This window comes from Eufriesea mexicana, unplaced genomic scaffold, assembly GCF_001483705.2.
Source record: "Eufriesea mexicana isolate 0111107269 unplaced genomic scaffold, ASM148370v2 scaffold596, whole genome shotgun sequence".
In the NCBI taxonomy this organism is placed as follows: Eukaryota; Metazoa; Arthropoda; class Insecta; order Hymenoptera; family Apidae; genus Eufriesea; species Eufriesea mexicana.
Window position 1 is genome coordinate 1,443,642 of NW_016908754.1, and position 23,843 is coordinate 1,467,484.

Consider the following 23,843-nt stretch of genomic DNA (forward strand, 5'->3'; position numbering starts at 1 on the left):
ATTATACGTTTCTGACGAAAAGAATTGTGAAATCGAATGGAAAAGGCGATAACCTCAACTGCAAAATATTTGGTAACATTAATTAAGATGATTAGATGAAAATATGATATGTAGAGGGTCAATATTAATTTTACCAAGAGCAGTTGCATACTTGGTAATTGCAAACACAAAATGTCCACAATCTTGAACTGTTCGATAGTTCTGATGTTGAATGAGAACGAAAGAAAGTTAAAATGAACCAAATAATTTTTATAATAAATTTCAGAATCGATAATTCCTCTTATTTACTCAAGAATGGCTCTTTGAACCATGCTAGGTTCAGTATCACTGATCTCTCTTATTTATGTCTTGATTCTTAATCGTTTACCAACGGTGTGCATGTCAACAGCGAAACTGGAACGACGATACTAAGTCCTATGACGTCTGGTACGAAAATAATAACTGTATAGTTTTATTGTTTTATCCGGTTACCCGTAATTTTACACAGCTGCTCGGGATTGTTTAATTTATGCGACAAGTGGGAGCACTTTCTACCGGTTATTAGTCGCGGTAGTGGTTTCTGAATTTTTCTACGCGTGATTGACAGAGGAATTAAAAAGGTACGAAAATTGATATTACATCTACTTTGAGGCGATAAGAATAATTCATATGCAACAGATGGATAAGTGAGCCGATATGACGAATGTGAAAAATTAACGATTGGAGTACACGTTACATTACAGGTAGTGCTTCGCGCGACATATGAATCGTTTCACGTAGGGCGAGGAACAAGATAACAGTATTTTTCGATGGCTTTGTATGGGTGAATCTGTTCAAATAAATGTATGTACTTTTGTGTATGGTGCAATGGGTAACAGATAAAGTGCGTGCCATAACGAACGAATGCAGTTCGAGTTTCTTGCTTTTATCCTATTTCTATTTGAAATATACGATAAGTATCAAATTGAATAAATATCTATTTGAGAATGATTAAAAATGATCGTAAAAATGATTTATATGTATATATTGATCATAATACGAATTTAATGCTTGGGATTATACACGTATCGCCATCCATTCGTTGTTGCCTGAACTATGACGTCTGCATTACCCTGTAAGTAATTCTATTTCTCTGAAAATTTAATATTTGAAATAATTCGATAATTATACAAGGATTTCTACCTTAACGCGATGAAATAACAGTACGACACTTATTATTTCTTGCATTAATCAGCATAAGTTGCATATTTTTGTCAGAAATTATAGTACAGCCGATATACCACAAATTTCGTTAGAAGTTTGGGGTTATCTTTCATAGATGGCAGTGTATATCACCGCCAAATTCGATAAAGATATCCTACCTTTTTTCCTAAAATACTTTCAGGAATTAAATTAATAATAAAGAAAAAAACGTTCATCAAATTAACAGTATTTTCATTGAAATATTTTCTAGGTACTATAATATTCTGTTGATCCTCACACCGAGGACCTGTTACACAGATTCGTATGTAGTTCAATACAGAAATCCATACATTTTCTACATAGTAGCAAAGGTATGGATTTTACTGTATAGTATAGTACTCTGCTATATAGTATAGCGAAAGTCTACAGATTATATATTTATTCCACTTTGCGAAATGTACGGCTTTAAAGTATCTGTAACAAAAGTAACTCAGTGACAATTGGATATTAACGATTAATAAAAAATTATACTTTTAGACTGGTTTTTATTATTTTTCATGAAAAAACCATCGCCGCATTACCTACTTTGTCAGAAAAGAGTAATTGCTTTGAATATTTTAAATAAATTTTATGCTCGGAGACCTGAAAAATATGCAGCTGGGTTTTAAGAACATTCGCATGAAAAATGGCACGGTATATAAGTCAACATAGAGCGAGTATCGAAGAGATCTAGACGGATTTTCTTCTCGCTACCTTCTTCATCAGGCCATGAATAGTCGAAAGATATTTGTCCCTCGTTTGTGTTCTCTCTGTGAGAAAGTGCCGCGAGCTTCGTTCACGTTTAAGCTGACATACTCCCACGGTCCAGATTCCAGGTTAATATTTTGCAACGAGATTAATAAGCGCCCAATGATACGTGCGTGAATAGTTCACACTGTTGCCACGATTAATAATGCTAATTTTTGTGACAACAACAGTGATATTTATTTCCATTTGTCCGAAAAATCAGTGACTAATGAAGTTATTCGAGGCAGAGGTGAGGCTGAATCACGGATAAATTTAAGTTCAATTTAATTAATCTAATATGCAATAAGTGATGCTCGAATCTTTCAAGATGCGAAGAAAATAAAAAGAAACCAGTTTTTTCGAATAATTATATTTGTATTTTCATATATCTGTTCTATATCCAGATAATGTTAAATATATTTTATACAATTATTTTAAACATCAATCGCTAAGTTATCGTTGAAAAATTATTCTCAGTGACGAATGCGTTATAGTGAATTATACATAAATGTCAATCTCGTTTGCCCATCATGTTGATTTTAGTACTGTGTAATACGATATGGATAATTTGACCACCTGGAAACGTCAACGTTGCTTTACTGAATGTATGGCCATTATTCGAGACGAAAATATTAATAGATTACTTCAGAAAAAGTTTGCATGTTCAATTCTATCACGCGGCCAGCAGTTAAACGAGGTAAAGATAGACTTCTTCGCAATGCAAGTATGTATAATGCTTGCGTTCTTGAATTAGAATTGTACCATGATGCTTCGTATCTGTGAATTTCAAAATGTCAAGCGACGCAAATAACCACTAGATTAAAACAAGAATACGTAAATTCGAAATTTCTCCTTTCCAGAACGTAATGACAATTATGGGAATTTTCTATAAAAGGAGGAAAACTAAGATGACAGTTTTATTAATTCATTTCGCTGCTCAGAATTTTGTCATAGTTAAAATTTGATTAACCCCTTGGATTACGCTGAAACTCGGAAAAAACCCTACCAAACCCGTACGAATGAGTAGTTAGGGTTGGAGCTGAACGGCGGATCCGGAGTGTCGAAATTTGAGACACATCTTACGGCTGACAATGAGTGCGAGATAGCCGCGAGCTCATTCTAGATATTCATACTTGGCCCGAGATTGAGATCACGAGTCAGACTCATGATATTCATGTTTGGTCCGCGAAATCGATCACGAGTCAGACTCGTGATATCCACGTTTGACATGAAAATAAACCACGAGCCTGACTCGTGATATTCAATCTTGGCCTAAAATTTTCATCACGAGTCAAATTCGAAAAATAGTGCAAGGGGTTAAAATAAGACAATTTTTTAGTTTCTTTATCGGCACGATCGCTATAAAATTCACTCATTTACTTTTACTCACATTGTATCGTAAACTTCATCGGATGCATTTATGACGAACTGTCCTTGAACCATTAAGTAGAACAGGTGCATCAACTGGACAATTAAAAAGCTACCATACTTCAAAAAGTCCATAGAATATTCCATTGTGACGACCTAATTTCACACAATCTATCGATGCATCGATATCCCATATTGGGTAATGCGAAGATAATTTAAAGAAGCTCACCTTTAGCAACGTGATACCAAAGCATACGGTTACTAAGCCCATGCAAATGAAAAGGTAAATAATGTGCGCACTCTCAATTTCCTTTAGATACCTGTTCCATAATCACGATCAGGGGAGGGCGTTTTTCCAGAACGATAAAAATATTTAAATAAAACAAATATATACATACATTTATATCTATAAAAAGAAATAATTTGAAATGAAAACCTGATACTGACGTAATAGCTCGTTCATGCCCCTGTATAGAGAAACGCACCCTTTGGTATGCCTTTTTTATGCTCTCCTCTGAGATGCTTCTATTACTAGAAAGATCATTGATCGCGTGTTTGAAGCGATGTCTGAGAACATCCATTTATACTCATTGGAGAAAATTTCGTATATTTTCAGAAAAAAGGCTAATATACGAATTTTCTGGATTACTCACCCAGCCACAGACAGCAGTCCGCAAGCATGCTGTACGATGACCGCGTAACTAGTGTCACATCCGATAAACACGATAATCACTGTAATGACTGCAATGCTCATTTGTAGCTGAATGTAATAATAATATTTATGGTCGTCCTCAACGAAATAGTAACCTGGTATAACATTTAACATGGGTAGGGAAGCGTTCTGAGGACTAAACGTGTATAATAATCGTGCTGTCCAGGGCACTGTTATGAAGAGGAAGGAGCAAGTGAACGCGTTTACTGGAATTAAATCATTGCTGTTTTAATTACGGGCTAATTAAGTCTGAAAAGTAAGATAATTTGGTAAACCTAATTGTCTACGTTGTGTTAGTTCCTCGTAATTACGATTGATTAGCGTTCGGTAATTATGAAAATAAATTGACTCGCCAAGATAGAACGACGTAAGAAATGATCCCCTCGCAGCGTACGTCGACAAAATGGCAACTTCCTCTTTTGATCGTTGGACCGCCCAATCCTTGTAGATGCCGGTCAAAAGGGCCTTATACTGCAATATTTGTTAAGGTTGTATAATCTGAAGGAACAGCTACGTTTGCCAAGCGTCTTCTCACCTTTGTAGCGTTCACGATATAGTTACCCTGTTTCACTATCACCAGAATCATCGCGGATGCGGTCCCCAACTGCTCTGTTATGACAGTTATGTTAAAAAAGTGAACCACTCTTGCTACCTGAGGTCAAAGTGAAATATTATTAAAAAAGCTTGTATAAATTTTAAAATTTTTGCGAAAGGTCAACGAAACATAACGGAAACACTATTAAACAAGAACCTGCACGACGAGAGATGGTACGATGATAATGTACGTCATGGTCCACAGAATGTATTTGACTAATTTATTTTGATCAGGCCAAATTCCGCTGTACTTTGCGAATTTTTTCGTAAACTTCAATACCTTGTCTTCCACCGTGGCAGTATTCATGACGAAGCCTGGATTGAACTAATGAAAATGATAGCACAGATATTTCCTTGATCGCTCCGATGATACTCTATACCATTACCGCTGCAAGATAATGTAGCTTTATGATACGCGTTAAAAATTCATGCCAAAATGCTTCCATACTGAAATTGCTGTCATCCACATGTCGCTAATGGAATCGCGTACGTACCAACCATTCTACGACCCTTTAATCATTTATGTACGGAATAGCAATAAGAAAATTTAATGCCTACATCGTGCGTAAGTGTATGCACGAAACGACTAGTACTTTATTAACCGTGCATCGGCAGTGGCTGAAATGCTAGTCTTTAATATAATACGGCGAACAAGACTAATTATGTAATCATGTTCCATTTGGAAATGTCACGAAGTACATTACACAGTTCATCTTCTTCCCCACAATATCTAGTCGTCTCGATCAAGTCAATAGCTTCGGGAAGATGCTTGCAGACGTTGCTACTAAAGAGTGTGTTGCACTTCGTGCCCGTTTATGTGAACTTTGTTTCATAATTTTAATTCCGAGTTAATATTCGTGGAAAAGAGTGTACGGTCGCGAAACAGCCGATAATAATTACACGAATAATTGACAGATAATTCGATTGTCATTATCCTATTACAGGGTTCTTCAACTCAACAAACTTGTTTGAAAGGATTTGGTATGTGTAGTAATATATAATAGAGAAGTGAAAATATTATATTATAATAAAACGTAAATATCGTATTACATAATATAAATATATTACTTTAAATAAGATTTTCTAATAGAAAAATGTTTATAATAATGATAGTAATTACTGCAGACGATCAGTAATGTTTATTAATAATCCTACAGGCAAATTTTAATTTATAATAAATATTTTAATTTAATTTTTCGTTATTTCCATTTATTTATAGAAAATTGTAAGACTACCGATTTTATTTCACGAGCGATTAAAAATTTAACGCTAGTTTAGGTTTAGAAACCTTGCTTTATTAGATATACACACAAAAATTTAGACTACTTAGAATGGAACATATGCAGCTACCAAATTAATCAATAGACGTTCAAGATTCGATTGTTAAAATTGTATCATATCCTAAGTCCTTATTCAGGGACAAATATTTTTCGAGAGTTAAAATATTCATCATTTTCTAATAATCAATTTTAATCAAGATCAAAAATTATTATCTTAATGTCACAACGTCGCAATTTCTTTTTAAATTTCTTCCTTTGAAAGTCGATTTTTCCATTTTCTTTTTTTTCCTGAAAATGTTCAGATAGAATCAACTGCCATTTTCCCATGATTTTATGAACTTTGACACGACACAGAGATGAGGGTGATAGACGAAATGAAAGGTAAGGACGAGAAAATATACCCCTTGTCTGAAACTACACTTCTATTGAATGTCATTTAATCGAATCAATCAAAGTGCAGACTAACAAGTACAATATCGTCAATATTAAGACGAAGAATAATTTTTTCGAATTCTTCGAGCCTCTCATTTTCTATCATTACTCTTTTAGCCTATGTAGACCTTAGCATTGTATAGTACGAGAACGATACTTTCATGACCTGGAAAGAATTTCATAATCATGTAATGATTCTTACCGAAGTACAAATATTAAACGATGGTGTCCAGCTGACCTGTATAAAAGTTCCCACGTTCAAGTAAATCATTTTCCCGCATGTCAATTTAGGTGAATCCAAACATTTCCTCAGCACCAACACGTACAACAATTGCGTTTTCGGTACACCCTTATACCAACAGCTTCCACATCTATACAACGAACACAACGAAACGTGAATTTCACGAATTTCATTTGAATTTCATACGAATTTCGTTCCGATAAAGCAAATTCATTTAAATTTAATCAGAATATTTTCCTCGGTTGAGGAATACTTCTGTAAATATCTATGAACGAAAGGAAAATAGATGTATAGTATTTATTCACATTGTCAGGAAGGTTTCATCGCTGGTATTGATCACGAACTGTCCCAGGACTGATAAGAACGACAGATGAATAATTTGGCCCATAACGGAAATGCAGTAGACGAAGAATCTAGCCTCAAATTCCATTGTGGCCAACTGATCTTGGACAGCAATAAGGTACATTAAATCACGAGATCTAATATGATCTAACGCAGTTCGTAAGTAGACTTGCCATCACAAAAGTAAACGTGAATACGGTGACTATCGATGCTATCATGACGAGGAAGTAATTCGTGTGACAGGCTTCGATTTTATCCACATAGCTGACATAATGTTGTAACAAAAACCATATGCGTGAATTGAAAATGACAATGACAAAGACGACAATCGTGTATATAACAGTTTGTTCATAGTTGGTTCAAAGAACGTATCGCGTGCACGTAATATCGATCGAACCTGAAATTACAACCGTTACGAATTCTTAAATAATAATTTTCGATATTTGACAACAATTTATAAAAAATTCAAGATATTTGAAATGGGAATATTTGGAATTTAAACTATTTCCATGAAGTCTGACTCGAATGTCTGCGACTTCAACGTCATTCTAGCGTGGCTCAACGACTTACTAATTTACCATAAATAAATAAATATTCAATAATCGGCAAACGCGTTGTATCGTGCAAACCAAATATACGAAAATTTCTGAACGCCATTATTACGTATAACACTGTCCTATTCAAATTTCATTTATGCAAATTTATTTGCCCAAATTTAAACTGGCAGCTAACAGATAAACACTCGACAATTTACGAGCGGGTAATATTATTCGGACCAACGATACTTAAATTACCCGACGTAATTATTATTTACAACTATTGCTTACCCAAATTTAGTTTACGCAAATTCATGCAAACAAATTTAAATATATGACAAAATAAATAAATATTCTATAATTTCCAAGCATGGTACGGTCCTCGAACCAACTACACGTAAATTCCTTATAACCTACAGATACTAACTCAATAGCACTCTTGTGAGCCTCGATGGATCGTCTCACTTTCGCATAGGCTCTATCTATTAGCTCGGCATTTTGATTTACAGGATCGAAGTCATCCAAGGCATGCTTGAAACGATACCTGCATTGACACTTAGAGTAACAATTCCAAATGAGGGAGAAAATACCCCCCCAAAAAAAAAGAAAAGGAAAGAAAGAAAAGGGAAGAAATGTAAAAGTATAACAAAAGAGGGTGTATGAGCAGATCGGAAGTTGTATTCCAAGTAAGTCTTTCATTTCGTTACAAACTTTCACGTCTAAACTAGTCATCTAACAAAGTACTCACCCACTGATATACGACAACGCACAACCATGATGCACAATGTGAATCAGATGCGTATCGCAGGCAATGAACATGGTTATGAATATCACCGTCACCAGCTCCATGTGCACCAGTTTGGGGTAGTAATACCGTTGCTCGTCAACGAAATAGTAAGACGGGTAGATCAGTTCACGGCTTCGTGACTCGTTCAATGGCACGACGATGTTCAGAACAGATGGTATGGCTGGTATCAGGATGAACATGGACCCGCAGCCAATCAGCGTGACTGATTTCCAGCAACAATTCGGCATAAATATTAACGGGGTTAAATTAATCGAATTAATTAATTTATTTTCGGGCAGAGTTATCGATATGTCTCTGCATGTTAACGAAGCTAAATTAGACGAATGTTCATCGGTTTCAGCAAGTATTATTAATATCTTCCTTATTAATTTCTATTTGCATGACAGCATGCTCTTTTCGACAGCTTCTAACGTGATAAACAATAGGGAATAAACGAAGTAGTAATATTGCAATACCGCATTGAGCGGTGCAGTACGTCGAGAAATAATTCGTAATTTTATCGCCACTCTCACATTTTTATATTATTATTACTGATAAACATTACCACCAATCCGTATAGTATTTATCGAATTTTGAAGAATTTATTGCTTTCGTTGTTAGATTATTTTAAATTTCGTAACCTGACAGAGCGTGTCCTTTGTTTCACCTTTGTAGAAGAATGAGAGGACTTGTGCTCTCTTGCCGTACATTTCCAAAATCGCTACCTCGTCTTCTGGTCGGTCCATCAGTCGATCAGACACGATGTTATGTAGAAGTTCCCTTAGCTACGATTTTCACCTGGTTAAGTATCGTGATCATCTTAGGACGTGAATCGTCTATCACCTTGTCCTCGTTCAGAATGTAGTTGTACTGTTTGATCAGAAGGGTGCTTCCTATAGTCAGATACATCATTTGATCTGTTAGAACGTTCCTATCAAAGAACTTCACAATCCGGGCTATCTGAAATGTGAATTCTACTTCATGAGTTTCTTAAAAATGCATTATTTCGACAACGACTGAGACTAACGTCAACAGGTAGCAACAGAATAAACATAGTTGAAAGATATAAAAGTGATTTATTAAAAGTATGCTATTTTGGAGTGTGGATCGGCAAAGTGGGGAAGGATGATTATGATTGACAGAGAAAAATTAATTTTCGAAGTTATATTATAGTTAATACATCTAGTTTTTGGGTTTAGCGCAAGAGAACAAGTTAAGATGTTTATGAAGTTAGTTATTAATCATATGTAATTATGGTTAGTTATTATTTATATATGTAAAGTTAGTTATTCAGGATTATACATCTGGCTTTTGACCATGGCGTGAGAACTTGGCACCATGTTGATGATTTTTAGATAGGTGACGTTAGATTTGACAATAGGATTCTTGAGGGCTATCACATACCCGACATTCATAGTCACACAAATAGTACTGTCATCCGGGCGACGATTTTCTACACTTATGACTCCACACGATAGTGACTTGTTCTTTGACAGAAGTGACACCACGTACAAATTATTGGGGAAAATCAGGCAAAGCTGAGAGTAAAAAGTGTATCATTTCAAAGGATCATTACAAGTGTTTAATTAAATAATTCTTATTAATTGATATAAAAATATAAATTAAAATTAAAATATTTAATGCAAAATTAAATTTATTAATTCTTAATTTAGGAAAATTTTATAAAGTAATAAAATAAAGAAAGTAATCGTACACTTCTTTAATCCCTTCACTGATCCGAATTTTACAAACTTCTACTGTATTTATTATTTTCAGATCATTTCCAAATGCTGTTTCGTTTCTTTTTCCTACTACTATGTAATACTTGCTTACACGGGAAGGTGCGTAACTGACGGTGAAAGAGTAAAAACGTATCTTATTTTAGTTTAACCATAGTATTGTTACCTGAGTTGTAAAAGAAAGTATCATCGTAAGAAGTACGAACGATCGTAAAAAATATTTCAGGTATTTTTCTTGATTAGGCCAGACTCCAACGAGCCGACCAAAGAATCTGTTGTCTCCTAAATATTGATACTCGATTGCTTCCCAGTCCATGATGGGTCATATGGTCACATTGTACGGTGATATCATCCAACAAGAATTTTATGTTACATTAGTATCGAATTAACGTCCAGCTGGAATTAAATGGTACAACAGAAGTATAACGAATCAAATAAAATTACGTACAAGTATTATGGTCAGTCTTGACACTGATCCCATCACAATTATCTAACTGATAGATTGTTGATAGGCTGATAAAATATATAGTGAGCAAATTTTAGAAATAACGAAATAAAAAAAAAATATTTAATTATTGGAAAATCGATTATACGTTTATAAAGAAAAGAATTGGTAAATCGAATGGAAAAGGCGATAACCTTAAGTGCAAAATTTTTAATCAAAACCTCAACGTTAGAACTACCGACCTGTAATACATACTTAAATACAGCACCCACGCAGGTAACATTGATTAAAGTGGTACGATGAAAATATAATAGGTAGAGAGTCAATATTAATTTTACCAAGAGCAGTTGAATACTTGGTAATTGCCAACACAAAATGTCCAGAATCTTGACCTGTTCGATAGCTCTGATATTGAATGAGAACGAAAGAAAGTTAAAATGCACCAAATAATTTTTATAATAAATTTCAGAATCGATAATTCCTCTTATTTACTAAATAATGGCTCTTTGAACCATGCTAGGTTCAGTATCACTGATCTCTCTTATTTATGTCTTGATTCTTAATCGTTTACCAACGGTGTGCATGTCAACAGCGAAACTGGAACGACGATACTAAGTCCTATGACGTCTGGTACGAAAATAATAACTGTATAGTTTTATTGTTTTATCCGGTTACCCGTAATTTTACACAGCTGCTCGGGATTGTTTAATTTATGCGACAAGTGGGAGCACTTTCTACCGGTTATTAGTCGCGGTAGTGGTTCCTGAATTTTTCTGCGCGAGATTAACAGAGGAATTAAAAAGGTACGAAAATTGATATTACATCTACTTTGAGGCGATAAGAATAATTCATATGCAACAGATGGATAAGTGAGCCGATATGACGAATGTGAAAAATTAACGATTGGAGTACACGTTACATTACAGGTAGTGCTTCGCGCGACATATGAATCGTTTCACGTAGGCCGAGGAACAAGCTAACAGTATTTTTCGATGGCTTTGTATGGGGGAATCTGTTCAAATAAATGTATGTACTTATGTGTATGGTGCAATGGGTAATAGATAAAGTGCGTGCCATAACGAACGAATGCAGTTCCAGTTTCTTGTTTTTATCCTATTTCTATTTGAAATATACGATAAGTATCAAATTGAATAAATATCTATTTGAGAATGATTAAAAATGATCGTAAAAATGATTTATATGTATATATTGATCATAATACGAATTTAATGCTTGGGATTATACACGTATCGCCATCCATTCGTTGTTGCCTGAACTATGACGTCTGCATTACCCTGTAAGTAATTCTATTTCTCTGAAAATTTAATATTTGAAATAATTCGATAATTATACAAGGATTTCTACCTTAACGCGATGAAATAACAGTACGACACTTATTATTTCTTGCATTAATCAGCATAAGTTGCATATTTTTGTCTGAAATTATAGTACAGCCGATATACCACAAATTTCGCTAGAAGTTTGGGGTTATCTTTCATAGATGGCAGTGTATATCACCGCCAAATTCGAAAAAGATATCCTACCTTTTTTCCTAAAATACTTTCAGGAATTAAATTAATAATAAAGAAAAAAATGTTCATCAAATTAACACTATTTTCATCGGAATATTTTTCAAATACTATAACATTCTGTAAATCCTCTCAGTACGATTTTCAACCCGATCGCTTATGATACGTACCACTCGTAAAACTTGCAGTGAAACATCGTTTCCAACAAATTTCATTTCCAGCCTCGACGGAACGTGATCCTATAAATATCGAATGTAATTTAAAAAGATTAGCATCGTATGAATCCCGATATGGCCTCTAATAACGGTTATCAAGCACTATGGAGAAATTTCATTGGGACTTAAGACGCCATGTTGAATGTTCGTAATGATTTTCGTGGAATTTTTAGGTAGCAGGGAATAAAAACATGAATGATTTAATATTAATTTTGTTTCCATTACGAATGCTCGTTAATTTACGAAATATTTAATACAAGTTTGTGATCCTCTTATTTATCGTGCAAATTCTGTATACATGTACGTCGGCAATAGCATTCAGACAGATTTTAGCACAGTGAAGTACGAGATACACGTTTTCACGACCTGAAACAAACATGGCGTTAATACCAGCGAGAGGAAGCTCGATCACTGGTTAGCCAGCAGCTTACCGCCGCAAATGAGTCCAGATTTAATTGTATCAGTCCACCGGCTGTCAACATCGGAGGTGTCAGATTCTGTCGAATGATCAGAATGAACAATGCTTGCGTTTTGCATTGAACGTTATACCACTTTGTTTCGAACCTGTTACACAAATTCGTACGTAGTGCAACACAGAAATGCTGCTATATAGCAAAAGTATGGATTTTGCTGTATAGCATATTACTTTTGCTATATAGTATAAAAGTATAGTACTTTTGCTATATAGTATAAATCATCTTTTGAAATTCTAAACGATTATACAATGATAATTGCAAAGAAGGGCACTTGGAATTCGAGTGATTTTAATTGGAAAGTTTCAAATAATCGTAAAATTAAGATCGAAAGTAATTTTAATTGAAGAAATAAAAGGAATTTGAATTAAAAAAAATTAAGGAACTTAAATTTCGGAATTATTGCAACGTGTTTCGGATATTTACCCCTTCGCATAAACGCTGTCGTGCTCGTCTATCACGAATTGGCCTTGAATCGTGAGGAAGAAGACGTGCACCACCTGAGCGACCGCGTAACCATAATACGGATAAGTTTCCATGGTCAAAGTTACCGTAGTTACCTGTTATTTGTTCTTTTTGGATGATCTGTTTACACGACTACCGATTTGTTGGAAGATCGCGGAGATCGTGATTCGCTCACCTTCAACAATGTCACGGTGAAAGACAAAACAACCAAACCCACTTGTATGAAGAGGTTCAGAGCATAAACGTTCTCGATTTCGTTGAGATATCTAATTTCAAAGCTCGGTTTTCAACTGTCGGTTATTTAATAAAGTGATTTAGTCAAGCGAACAAGAGTCCATAATGGCGATCGAGCAAAACACGCCAGCGAATCTTAGACAGAACTGTGAGAAACTGTCACACCCTGGATCACATTCCAGAGAAAGAAGTTCGAAGGACGCAAAGTGGACACGCGCGAATCTTTCTCCAAATTTCCCCTGCCATCTCGACTCAACCAAATCACTATACTCTTTACAGCCACGCAAGCCATGCTGCGAAATCACACGACCGAATACACGAGTTTAACCCGAACACCAGCAACAGCAGCCATGTACAAGCAGGATGCAAGAAGGTACAAGAACAACGAGGATCAATCGATCCTTCGTGCATCGGTTATACTAACGCAAAGGCCTGTTTGTGAGTGTCAATGGCGTAGCACACCCTCCTGTAAATCTCTCGGTCCACGCTCGAATCCGCTTTCGAGTTCAACTGGTCCAGGCTGTACTTGAAACGATGTCTGCCTCGTGAGTTTCATCGACGTCAGGTTTGCAAACAGGAATATCGTATAAATATCGTATAAACGGTCAGTTGGCCGATTCGAAATGGACGCGCAAGATGACGGAGCTCACCCTGATAGAGCTAAGAGTCCGCAGGCGTGTTGTACCAAGTAGATCAGCGTCGTGGCTGGTGCTATAAACGTGAACATCGCCGTTAGCAATGACAAGGAAATCGTCCTCGTTCTCGACGAAGTAGTAGGCCTGGTACATTTGAATCCACGGCCGAGACTCGTTCAAGGGTACCAGAACGTCCAGCAGACGTGGCATGCACGGGAGGAACAGGAACACGACCGAGCAAAAGTACGCGTTCACTGTAATAACACGTGGATCGTGATCGTGTAAGACAGGGGTTCTTAACACATTTCGCGCGGGTAGCAACTAAAGTCGTTGTGCACGGATTATCGCATCTTTACTTACTTTGCAAACTGTTCTGTATCTCCCTCGGGTCACCGGACACGAGGCATTCTTTAACCATTGATTTTAGAAAGCTAGCAACAGCACTCGACATTTGGCTGATAATAGGCTTGCAAAAGAAAGGACCAGGCCATGTGCGATGTCACGTCGAATTGTAAAAAATTGCTCGCTACGCGGTGAGAGTTTGGCGGCAAAGCATCCGCGCAAGATGTGTTAAGCTACTTTATTCGCCAATGGCTTATTTATTGATGACTTATTTATTGGCATTCAGATGGCTGTGTATGCTAGTAGGTTTTAATACTATTCTAAACGATAGCTGATCTATTCAATATCCTGTAAAATTATATAGGTTCTATAGGTTGATTGAATAGACTTATTTATTGGCATAGAGATGGCTATGAATGCTAGTAGACTTAAATACTATTCTAAACGGAAGAAAACGAAGAAATACACGAAATATTAACCCTTTGCACTCGAAAGGTGACTCTCGGTCACCATTTATTCAGATCCTAAAGATCGACGTTAATTAACCGTTTTACTACCAGCATCACATATTTGTGACCACCTGATTTCCTTATCTGAGCCCGGCGTCACAAATATGTGACAGGTGTTCATTATCAGTTTATGATAATTGTTTGCACCAAATCGTGTCGCACACAGACGGGTTATGCTATAAAACAATAAAATAGATACAGGATGTTATTGGTCTGGCGACAATTACTTTTTTAAAAAAGATCATGGCATCAGAAATTTATGCTACGTGTTTTTTTATCAATATTGTAGTATCGCAGAATTTCCACTTCGTGTATAGGTGACTTTAGTTTGGAAAGTCGCCGAGGGTTCGAGGGCCAGGTCGGTCGGGAAAACCACGGCGATGCGTCGGGCCCTTAGCATGACCATACTTGGTCACGTTGGGGCAGGCTTTTGGGAAATGTATATAAGAAGACGAAAATGGTTAGCGGGGGATTCTTGAGAGTCAGTGCTTGAGAGACAGTTATGGTGGGTCAGTGATGTAATTGTGTTGTTAGTTGCAGTTGTAAGAGTTTATATATATCTATATTCGTAGTCTTTACCCTCACCGCACGTTGTATTATTATTTTATCATCAATAAATAGTTTTATATTATTTAACAACCACCCTGTCTCTACAATATTTTTTAATTGGTTGCACTAAGTGGTGCCGCAAGTATATTAACTGAGTTATATGTAGAGTTTTATTTTGCTTCTCCTTTCTAATTTTATTCGTTTCCTTTTAATCAAATGTGTCACATATATGTGACGACGGGACTACCAAAGGAATTATCTATCTATAGCCCAGTGTTACTTATGTGTGTCGGCTTGTAAAATTGCTGATTTCACTTAGAACATTATAGGTACATCCCACAAAAATAAATGACAATTGGTACCATATTTAAATAATAAGACGTCTGGGCTGTGGTGGTGGTTTTTCTCCTGAGGCTCTGGTAGCGAAAGGGTTAATATATCAAATTTAAAATTACCTAACGATGTATGGAATGTCGAGGAAAAATAATTCTACGTCTTAATTTGCATATGATTTCTCATTTGCCATTTTAAAAATATCCTCGACTCTATGACTGAAAGTCTTCGAATTACCATTTTTCTGTAACGAAAAAGTCGTCGAGTGCAAAGGATTAACTCGTGGTAAAAGAAATTTCGTATTAAAGAACTGTCTGCGAGATATATTCGTTCATTTTATTTATTGGCATTGATTAGGAGAAAATATCTGCGATCCCCGGGAACATACATATATACACAGGTATACTGAGTATAATAAGCTGGAAGTAAAAGAAATTTCATTTTAAATGTTCGTTATATATACTTGTAATTTCTTCGAAATATTTTTTATTATAAATAATTATTAGAAGAAAAGTTAATTTTCAACCCCGAAAATTTGGGGGTCAAGGGACACAGGATGTGGGGCTGTATAATTTTGGAAAAATAATTCGAAATTATCTTGGATTCAGTAGTCGATGATTGCGAATACGACGTTAAGGAAGATAATACAGCGTGAGATAATTTTGAAAATTCTGTCGACGATAACCAATCATTTGCATTTCGTTTGTACTCAACGTAACACGCAAAGTACCATGTGCTTAACTCGAAGTAACGCAAAGTTGATTAACATATCGCCTGCTTACGTGTATATACGAACATGAAGAATACACTCCTCTCAGCGTACATTTCCATAATCGTCTGTTCTTCCCGCGTCTTCTCGGCTTGCCAGTCCTTCAGCATATTGTTGAACAAATCCTTGAACTATGCAAGACGCAAACAACCAATTAAATTTCTCGATCCGTCAATTTTTCGCCTGTCATTTTTACCTTGCTGTCGTTGATGATAAAATTGATATGCTTTACGAACATGGCCATGGCTACCATCAAAATGGGTATTTGGTCGGTTATCGTCTGCATGCTGAAGGACACTACGATATTGCTCATCTACGGTCACCCATCGAATCGATTAATTTATCTTCGAACGCAACGCGGAAGCTAAGTAAAACTATGGCACAAGACCGTATAATTTGCTAAATAATTAAGGGAACAAAGTTCGCCGAAGTCCATAAAATTTAACAGCCGTTTTCAAGAAACAGCGATCGTTTCCACGAGTCGAACGCACCATGGTAATTATCGCGGATATCGCTACGATGAGAAAGACACCGCGAGGAAGCCACTTCCAGTACTGACTCTGGTAGGGCCACGTGCCGACCATGAGTCCGTACATTTTGATCACTCTGAAGTATCGCTTCGCCAGCATTTGCAAATTCATCTTAAACGAAGCCAGTTCCGCTTATAGACTGTCCGAGTGGATTAAATAATTTTGGTTTTACCTTGGTCGGGTACCTTTGCGGGCTAGCTGGCAATTAGTTCATGGAAGCGTTTAAGAATCGATAGGCGTAAGTACTTCTCGGAGTACTATGGTGTTTGAATATTTAATTACCGACGTGGTCGCGCCACCGATACGCGTGTCATTTGTCCATTAACATCCGATTATTTAGCTTTTATTCATTTAGTTTTTCTATTTCCACAGTTGCTCTTATCGTTGCTTTCATTGTGCCATGTTGCAGAGGACGCAGACATGGTGGCTAATAATGGAAGTCGCGGAGGGTTCACGGCAAACGAAAGAATAGAGGAAAACACAGGGCCGTTCCGTGACACGCATCCTTTCGTGATCTTTTCGTGATCCATTCCGAGCTGTGAACCGCTACCATCTGAGGAGTAGCAAGCGAAGCTCGAGCTTTATTTGCGACTGTTCTTACCCGGAGAACAGAGGTGAGTCGGTGTGACTGACGCGATCGAGCGATGCGCTCGTTTCCACGAGTGTACCGTTCATTAAGTCCTCTCTTTTCTCTAACTCGTCCCCTAATTTCTTTCTTTTTCCTTCCCCAGCGAAAGGAAAGTCCGCTCGCAAAGATATCGTCTGCTCGTCGCAGCGATCACTGGCGTACGTGTAGCGAGGCTACAATAGAGTGGAAGGTATGTACTAATTGGATGCAGCCTTTCAGGCTGCTGCCACGAAGCAACGGGGGTTGGTTTAGATTGGAAGAGTAACGGCGTAGGCTGTGGCTGTAGCTGCTGCTGCTGCTGCTGACTACGACAGATCGGGTTACACAAAGGCAGCTTTTTTAATTGGATAACGTCATATCAACGCGTTCGTACGCGTGTCCTAACTTTTTCCCATCGATTTGCTCGGTTCGCCAGCGGCCACCTATGGGACGACGTCGACGACGTACCCCCATAGAAAATCGAACGTGTCCTCTCTCTGTCACGGAGGAAACGCCGGACCCGTTGTTGTCCTGCCAGCGATACAAGAGGCGCGCGAACTCGTTAGCCATTTCGACGCGGAGTTTCGCGATGGACACTGAAAGAACAGGGGGAAAAAAGATTGGCGATATCCTCTCTTTGGTCCGTGTCGCACGTCGAACCGTGCCAGACCGCTCATCAAACAACGCGATTGAGTTTTTCCATTTTCTATTAGGCGCGCTCCGTCTACGAGATACGACGTCAGGCAACGATACCTCCAACGATACCATGATCGTTCGCCATCGTTTCACGAGGAACAATCTTATTCGTCTTTGAGACAAAATTCGTCGGATTGAACAGTGCTTTCGAAACATTCGCGCGATAAGCTTGACGAAACGACGTGGTCCAAACGATCGGTGCAAGTGTGACGGTCTCAGTGTGCATCTGCAATCGTTAAATGACTATCGTGAAGTTCGGTGACATACGAATGATTTCTACTTCCAACGACACGACCTAGATGACCTTTCGTGACTTTTAGTCCCAATTACACGACCTAGATGACTTTCAAACGAATTTTAAAGCAACCTGTGATTGCGAAATGGTCGATCTAATTTAAACCGTGACATAACTCTCCTATTTTAGACTTAAATCTCGCGTTTCCAGTGTCAGACTGCATCTCTCATAGTGATCGACTCATTCGCGGTTAGTTACGCGTTAGAGGAAACAGTTGCAATTTTGGACGATGGCCGCGAGACTCGGGTGTCAGGTAATTTACTAATGTAGAATCATCCGTCCTCGCGCTGCACACCCCCTCGAACTTCGCCTTTCATCTTCCCTTCTCGTTCCACCCCTTTTTATCCGTACCCGTCTCTTTTCCGAGCTAGCATCAGTTTCCTCCTTCTTCGTCTTCCTTTCTTCTTTCATCCTTCGACCTTTATCCGAACCTGGGACCAGTCGCCTCTGGCAGCGCGTTATCTATCCTCTTGAAGCAAGCTATTACGCGATTGTATCTTAAATAAAATATCACCGGCGTCTCGTCGCCAACCACTCGAAATAATAATTGTCATCTCGATGTCAGCTTTCGCTCTTGCCACCCTTTCCGTCCGCGTCTCTAGGCCCACGTCTCATCCCTGTCCGTCATCCTCCTGCTCCCTTTTTCCGATTAGAGCGATGCTTTCGAGGAAAATACAAGCACGTGACACCTCCCGTGTGGGAGAAGGAATTAGAAATCTTCCGATTCTTATTTTAGACTCGATAAACAAGTTAAATCATTTGCCGATCTGACGATTATCGTTGATCTGTTTCGAAATAATCCTCGATAGCTGCGAATAAACGATAAATTTTCTCTGACGTTATTCGTCAGGCAGATAATATAAAATCAAGAATTCTATATACTGTCAAAGGATTCGCTGATAATTTTAAACGAACGATAGATTGTCACGAATTTTTGCTCAAACTCCGTTGCAGATTTTAACGATCGAAAGGCACAGCCCGCGGATTTAACTCCATCGAGCTTAATGCATGAATGAAACGGACGATTTATTATATTAGCGAACTATTCAGCAACCATTTCAATTAAATATGTGGAAATAAATTCCTTTGTGAATTCCTCTGCGCCGGGAAACTTGCTCCCCTTCGCCCGCAGTTTCCTTTTTTCCTCCCTGCTCCTCTCCCCCCGTCACCATGCTGCTTTCTCCCGCGATACGATATTGTACTTTTAATTATTTCGAACGCCGTGATCCTGCGAGTGTTATTAAAGCAATTGCAACAGGTATCGCCGCGCGATTCCGGAACGAATACCGGGAGCGCTGCGAATATTGACTGTAAAAGTTCCAGCAATGGAGGATTTTCATTCAAACATTCCCTGCCAGACGCAAGGATTAAACAAGATTTTTTCTCCCAACGTTTATTAAAATCGCCAGGTATGAAGATTCATTCCATTCACTGCAGCAAATTTTAATCCGACATTGCGGATCAATCCGCAACACTGTTTTTCCCCCACAGCGTTACTTCTTCCTCAAAATATCCACGTAATTACGAATGTGGCTACTTCGTTTGTACGTTCCTTCATTTCGTCTACTTTCGAGCAGCGCGAGAACTACTACTGCAAACTAGCAGAGAGCAGAATCGTTGGCTCGAGCGTGTAGTCGTGTCAAACTTAATTCTATTCGTTTCTCCAAGCGCAGAAGTTCTAACATCGCGAAACAAAGCACACAGGACTTGCGCCACGTTCACAGTCATGGGCCTGACCCGAGATCTAGCTGAATAACAGGATACTGTAAAATCCAAAAGAAGAAATGTCAGACGTGTAAGAAGACGCGAGAAGAGCAACGAAGAAACCTAGAATACGTGCAGTTGACAGTGATGACATAAGTATGTACGAATTCCTCAGCGTTCTTTAAACTCTATAATATCTATAGAATAATAAAACTATCTATACAATCTTTTCATTATGGTATTATAGTGGTACTGCGAGCTGGGAAAGACCCTAGCAAAGGCGATAGCGACAGGTATCCTCAATGTGGCAGTGGTGCTAGAAGGGACGAAAGTCCAACTGTGCAAATAGTGCGAAACAGTTTTCGATACTTCACTTCAAACAAAAATTGTGTCTTTTTAGAAAAATTTCAGAAACTGAAGTTAATAGAGCAATTTCGAGTTAGCTTCACATGAATTATCTATTATAATAAATATTCCAGATGAGAGAAAAAATTAAAATTTATTGCACAGTGTACTTATGTTAACCCTTTGCACTCGACAGGCGCCCTTCAGTCGTGATTTGATAAAATTTCGAAGCTCGATATTAATTAATACATGAAATTTAAAACAACGCAACAGTGTGCAAAGAATCGAAATTAAATAATTCTACACGATTTGTTATTTACTGCTCAAAAGATATCATCAGCTTTATAACAGAAAATTTATCAATTCGTACCCTTCCTTAGCCAAAAAATCGTCGAGCGCAAAGGGTTAAAATCAATAATTGTAAAAGTATCCTGTAAGTAAACCTATTCCCTGTGAATATTTTCACAATACAAGTTCTTCATACTATTTCACGACAGATATGCACACCTCACCAAAGATTTGTGTTAAAGAGGTTATAACGCAAGGCCAATATTATCCCAGTCTAAGGCAGGGCCTGCTAGAAGAAAGCCTTATTGATGAGTCCACTAGCAGGCCCAAGCCACGTCCCTTGTAGCTTCACTATCAACAGGGATACCAGCGCTAGCACGACTTCAACGACCGTGAGGGGGGACCCCAAGAACTATGTATATTTTATAACGTAACAAGAAAATCTACTTTTTCAAGGGGTTTACTAAGTGAGGGCTAGGTCACAAGTCTAACTCTCGGTGGCCGATTCGATATACTTCTCTTCGCTATGAGGTACGCACGCTCTCGTCTCTCACGTAAACTGTCTCTCAAAGAACTGTCTAAGAACTGTTCCCATACGCTTCTCGACCTACTATTTTAAGAATGGGCCTCCTTTGTTCATTGATCGCTGATCAAACGGATCGCTGCTTCGATTTGGGACTCCGGTTATCACTGCTAAGTGCTCGTCACTCGCCGCCTCATTGGTAACTAAAATTCGCACGCTTTTCCATAATCCTACACTTTGTCTGTCATTAACCGTTTGAGTCCCAAGCAGCGCTATCGCGCTCAACTTTGCTGATGCACGTACGTCACATAGTACCAACAAGCGCTATCGCGACGATTGGGATTTGCGACATAAAATTAAACAAGCGCTATCGCGCCGATTAGACTACGCACTCGATTAACACTAGGTTTACGGGACTCGTCGATTTGACTGATTTCAAACTTCGAAATGAAATGCCCAAAAAACCATAGCATTAATTTCAACCATTTTGCATCGTAAATTAATCATTTAATCCGAAGAATTTATACACACAATTATTTTTTCCTAAGCTTCTTAATTATTGAAATTCGTATGTAGTATATCTATCTCTACGAAACTCGTCAATTTGACGGGTTAGCTGATTTCATAAACCTTCCTTGTATGTTTGCCTCGTTCGTAAAATCATTCCACCAATAATAAATATAGGAGTGAAAGAAAACTCTTTACTAAGATGCTTCCAATTCGTTATCTCAATCACCCAAGTATTTACAATAGGGTACCTGAATTTGGGCACAGTATTTGTTACGCGGTGCATATGGAATATCTCGCCTTGGCATACCTAAATGAGCGTTATCGCGCTGTTCAGGTTTTTCGACCGTGTTCTTCCGAAAGCCTCGAGCGCTGCTTGGGACTCAAACGGTTAAATCATCGATCGAATTGAAGAAACCTGAAAACGAGATATCTCGTGACTCGGTCACAACGTTCGGCTTGCTAAAGACGAGATATCTCGTCACCCATACTCAATGCGTTAAAAAGGAGTCGTTTATTACACGCGCAGATCTCTGTTCGCGTAGGATTAATCTAACAATAATCCTACATTATCGTAGCAAATGATATCGTTGTCTATTACGATTTCAGATCCTCGATAAAAATAGCAATAACCCAACTCTAGACGCAGCGTAATGCATCCGGCCGCCATTATCGATGGACGCGCGTCCAGCAATGGAGGTTACGTACGTCGAGTCTGGAAAAGAGTCCGAAGGGACGGTGGCGTTTCGATCGGCTGTCCTTTGCAGGCGGATATCGTTTCGAAGGCGGAATAATTATTGTGCCGAAGGCAGCGAGCGTGCAGCGTGCACGATAAAATCCTTTCCGTAGACGGTGAACGCCGCGTATATGCATGCGTACACACGCGAGCACTCGCTCCGTCGCGCGCGCGTGTGCGCGGCTGTAGGAAGAAGGAGAGGACCGAGGAGCTTATTTACCTAGCCTCTACACCCCCAGACACGAGGGAAACAGTTGTACGTAGCTAACTACGTAGCTACGCTAATTAGAACCACTCCGGCGGAATAATTAGAAATTAGACCGAACGGACTGCCGGCGAGCCAGGCAGAACGCCGTCGGAGACACTCTTAATATATTCCTTTTATTTTTCCGCTCCCCCTCGTTTCACAGGATTGCACGCAACGGAAAACGGGCATCGTTAAAGGATAAAAAGACGCGGAGCGTGCGGCTGCCGCGCTTCCAAGACGTCCGCGCGATCGGACAACCGGCTACTTGTAATCTCGTTTGTTCCTGCTTTTAATGGATCGTTAATTAGCGCATGAAACTGGCCTTCCGCTTGCAGGCCCCGCTGCCAGTTTTCTTGCTTTCCATCGCAACGCCAATCTTCACCCCTATATATCCGATTATGACGGAACACGTGAGATTTTTATGACCCTCCAGCCACCATACTCTTCTTCTTTCAGGTTCAACGCCAGCTGGATACACGAGTACTTCTTAATGCTTCGATTCCTCAATGGATCATGGGGTGACCAACCTAGTCGTATATATGCTCGATTATTTTCCTCGACACTAGATTCACGGAACCCGTCAATTTGACGGAAGGGTTGCTCCAATTGTACGATGCTAACAGATTTAGTTTACTTATATTAACACATTGCAGGCGGGAGACTGTGATCGCAGTCCGAAAAAGAAGAAACGTCGAAAGCGGGAGACTGTAATCTCAGTTGTGGTAATGATCGGATTTATAGAGATTGAACTTTTAACCTTGATTTTATTTTATTTTCTTGCGGTACAAATGCGCGAAGGCTTGAGTCTTCTGAGATGCAGACGGTGGATTGTCAAAAATGCCCCCCCGAACCCTTCAGCCAGGTTCTTATAGGTCCTACAAAGACCCAC

The 23,843-nt window shown here is 38.4% G+C and overlaps 3 protein-coding genes across 3 annotated transcripts; all 3 read right to left on the minus strand.

Annotated features, from left to right (window-relative positions):
• Window positions 1–2,475: 2,475 nt before the first annotated feature.
• On the minus strand, window positions 2,476–4,928 carry LOC108546031 (odorant receptor 13a-like). The gene is made up of 9 exons (XM_017897944.1): window positions 4,779–4,928; window positions 4,563–4,679; window positions 4,381–4,498; window positions 3,969–4,233; window positions 3,763–3,882; window positions 3,545–3,635; window positions 3,338–3,471; window positions 2,592–2,724; window positions 2,476–2,523 (listed from the first exon to the last, which is right to left on the minus strand). Exons 1-9 carry the CDS (start codon window positions 4,926–4,928, stop codon window positions 2,476–2,478), a joined length of 1,176 nt encoding a protein of 391 aa, XP_017753433.1.
• Window positions 4,929–6,451: 1,523 nt separating this feature from the next.
• Window positions 6,452–10,294, minus strand: LOC108546013 (uncharacterized). The gene is made up of 8 exons (XM_017897920.1): window positions 10,145–10,294; window positions 9,083–9,199; window positions 8,907–9,024; window positions 8,201–8,462; window positions 7,830–7,996; window positions 6,880–7,018; window positions 6,572–6,704; window positions 6,452–6,499 (listed from the first exon to the last, which is right to left on the minus strand). The coding sequence occupies exons 1-8, from the start codon at window positions 10,292–10,294 to the stop codon at window positions 6,452–6,454; spliced, it is 1,134 nt and encodes a 377-aa protein (XP_017753409.1).
• Window positions 10,295–11,699: 1,405 nt separating this feature from the next.
• On the minus strand, window positions 11,700–17,117 carry LOC108546015 (uncharacterized). Its single transcript, XM_017897921.1, is given in 10 exon segments — window positions 11,700–11,738; window positions 12,599–12,731; window positions 13,067–13,200; window positions 13,281–13,371; window positions 13,764–13,877; window positions 13,990–14,085; window positions 14,087–14,228; window positions 16,490–16,607; window positions 16,673–16,789; window positions 16,968–17,117. Coding segments are annotated over 10 exon segments (1,134 nt in total).
• Between the last annotated feature and the right edge of the window lie 6,726 nt (window positions 17,118–23,843).

Excerpts from the sequence above, each read along its gene's own strand:
- LOC108546031 (XM_017897944.1), bottom strand. The coding sequence starts at position 4,928 with ATGAATACTGCCACGGTGGAAGACAAGGTATTGAAGTTTACGAAAAAA. Across the intron at positions 4,680-4,778 it reads TACCATCTCTCGTCGTGCAG|GTAGCAAGAGTGGTTCACTT; the intron begins GTTCTTGTTTAA and ends CTTTGACCTCAG. Across the intron at positions 3,883-3,968 it reads GGACTGCTGTCTGTGGCTGG|ACATCGCTTCAAACACGCGA; the intron begins GTGAGTAATCCA and ends GGATGTTCTCAG.
- LOC108546013 (XM_017897920.1), bottom strand. The coding sequence starts at position 10,294 with ATGGACTGGGAAGCAATCGAGTATCAATATTTAGGAGACAACAGATTC. Across the intron at positions 9,200-10,144 it reads TACTTTCTTTTACAACTCAG|ATAGCCCGGATTGTGAAGTT; the intron begins GTAACAATACTA and ends TTCACATTTCAG. Across the intron at positions 8,463-8,906 it reads CCTCTCATTCTTCTACAAAG|TCACGCTGATTGGCTGCGGG; the intron begins GTGAAACAAAGG and ends GCTGGAAATCAG.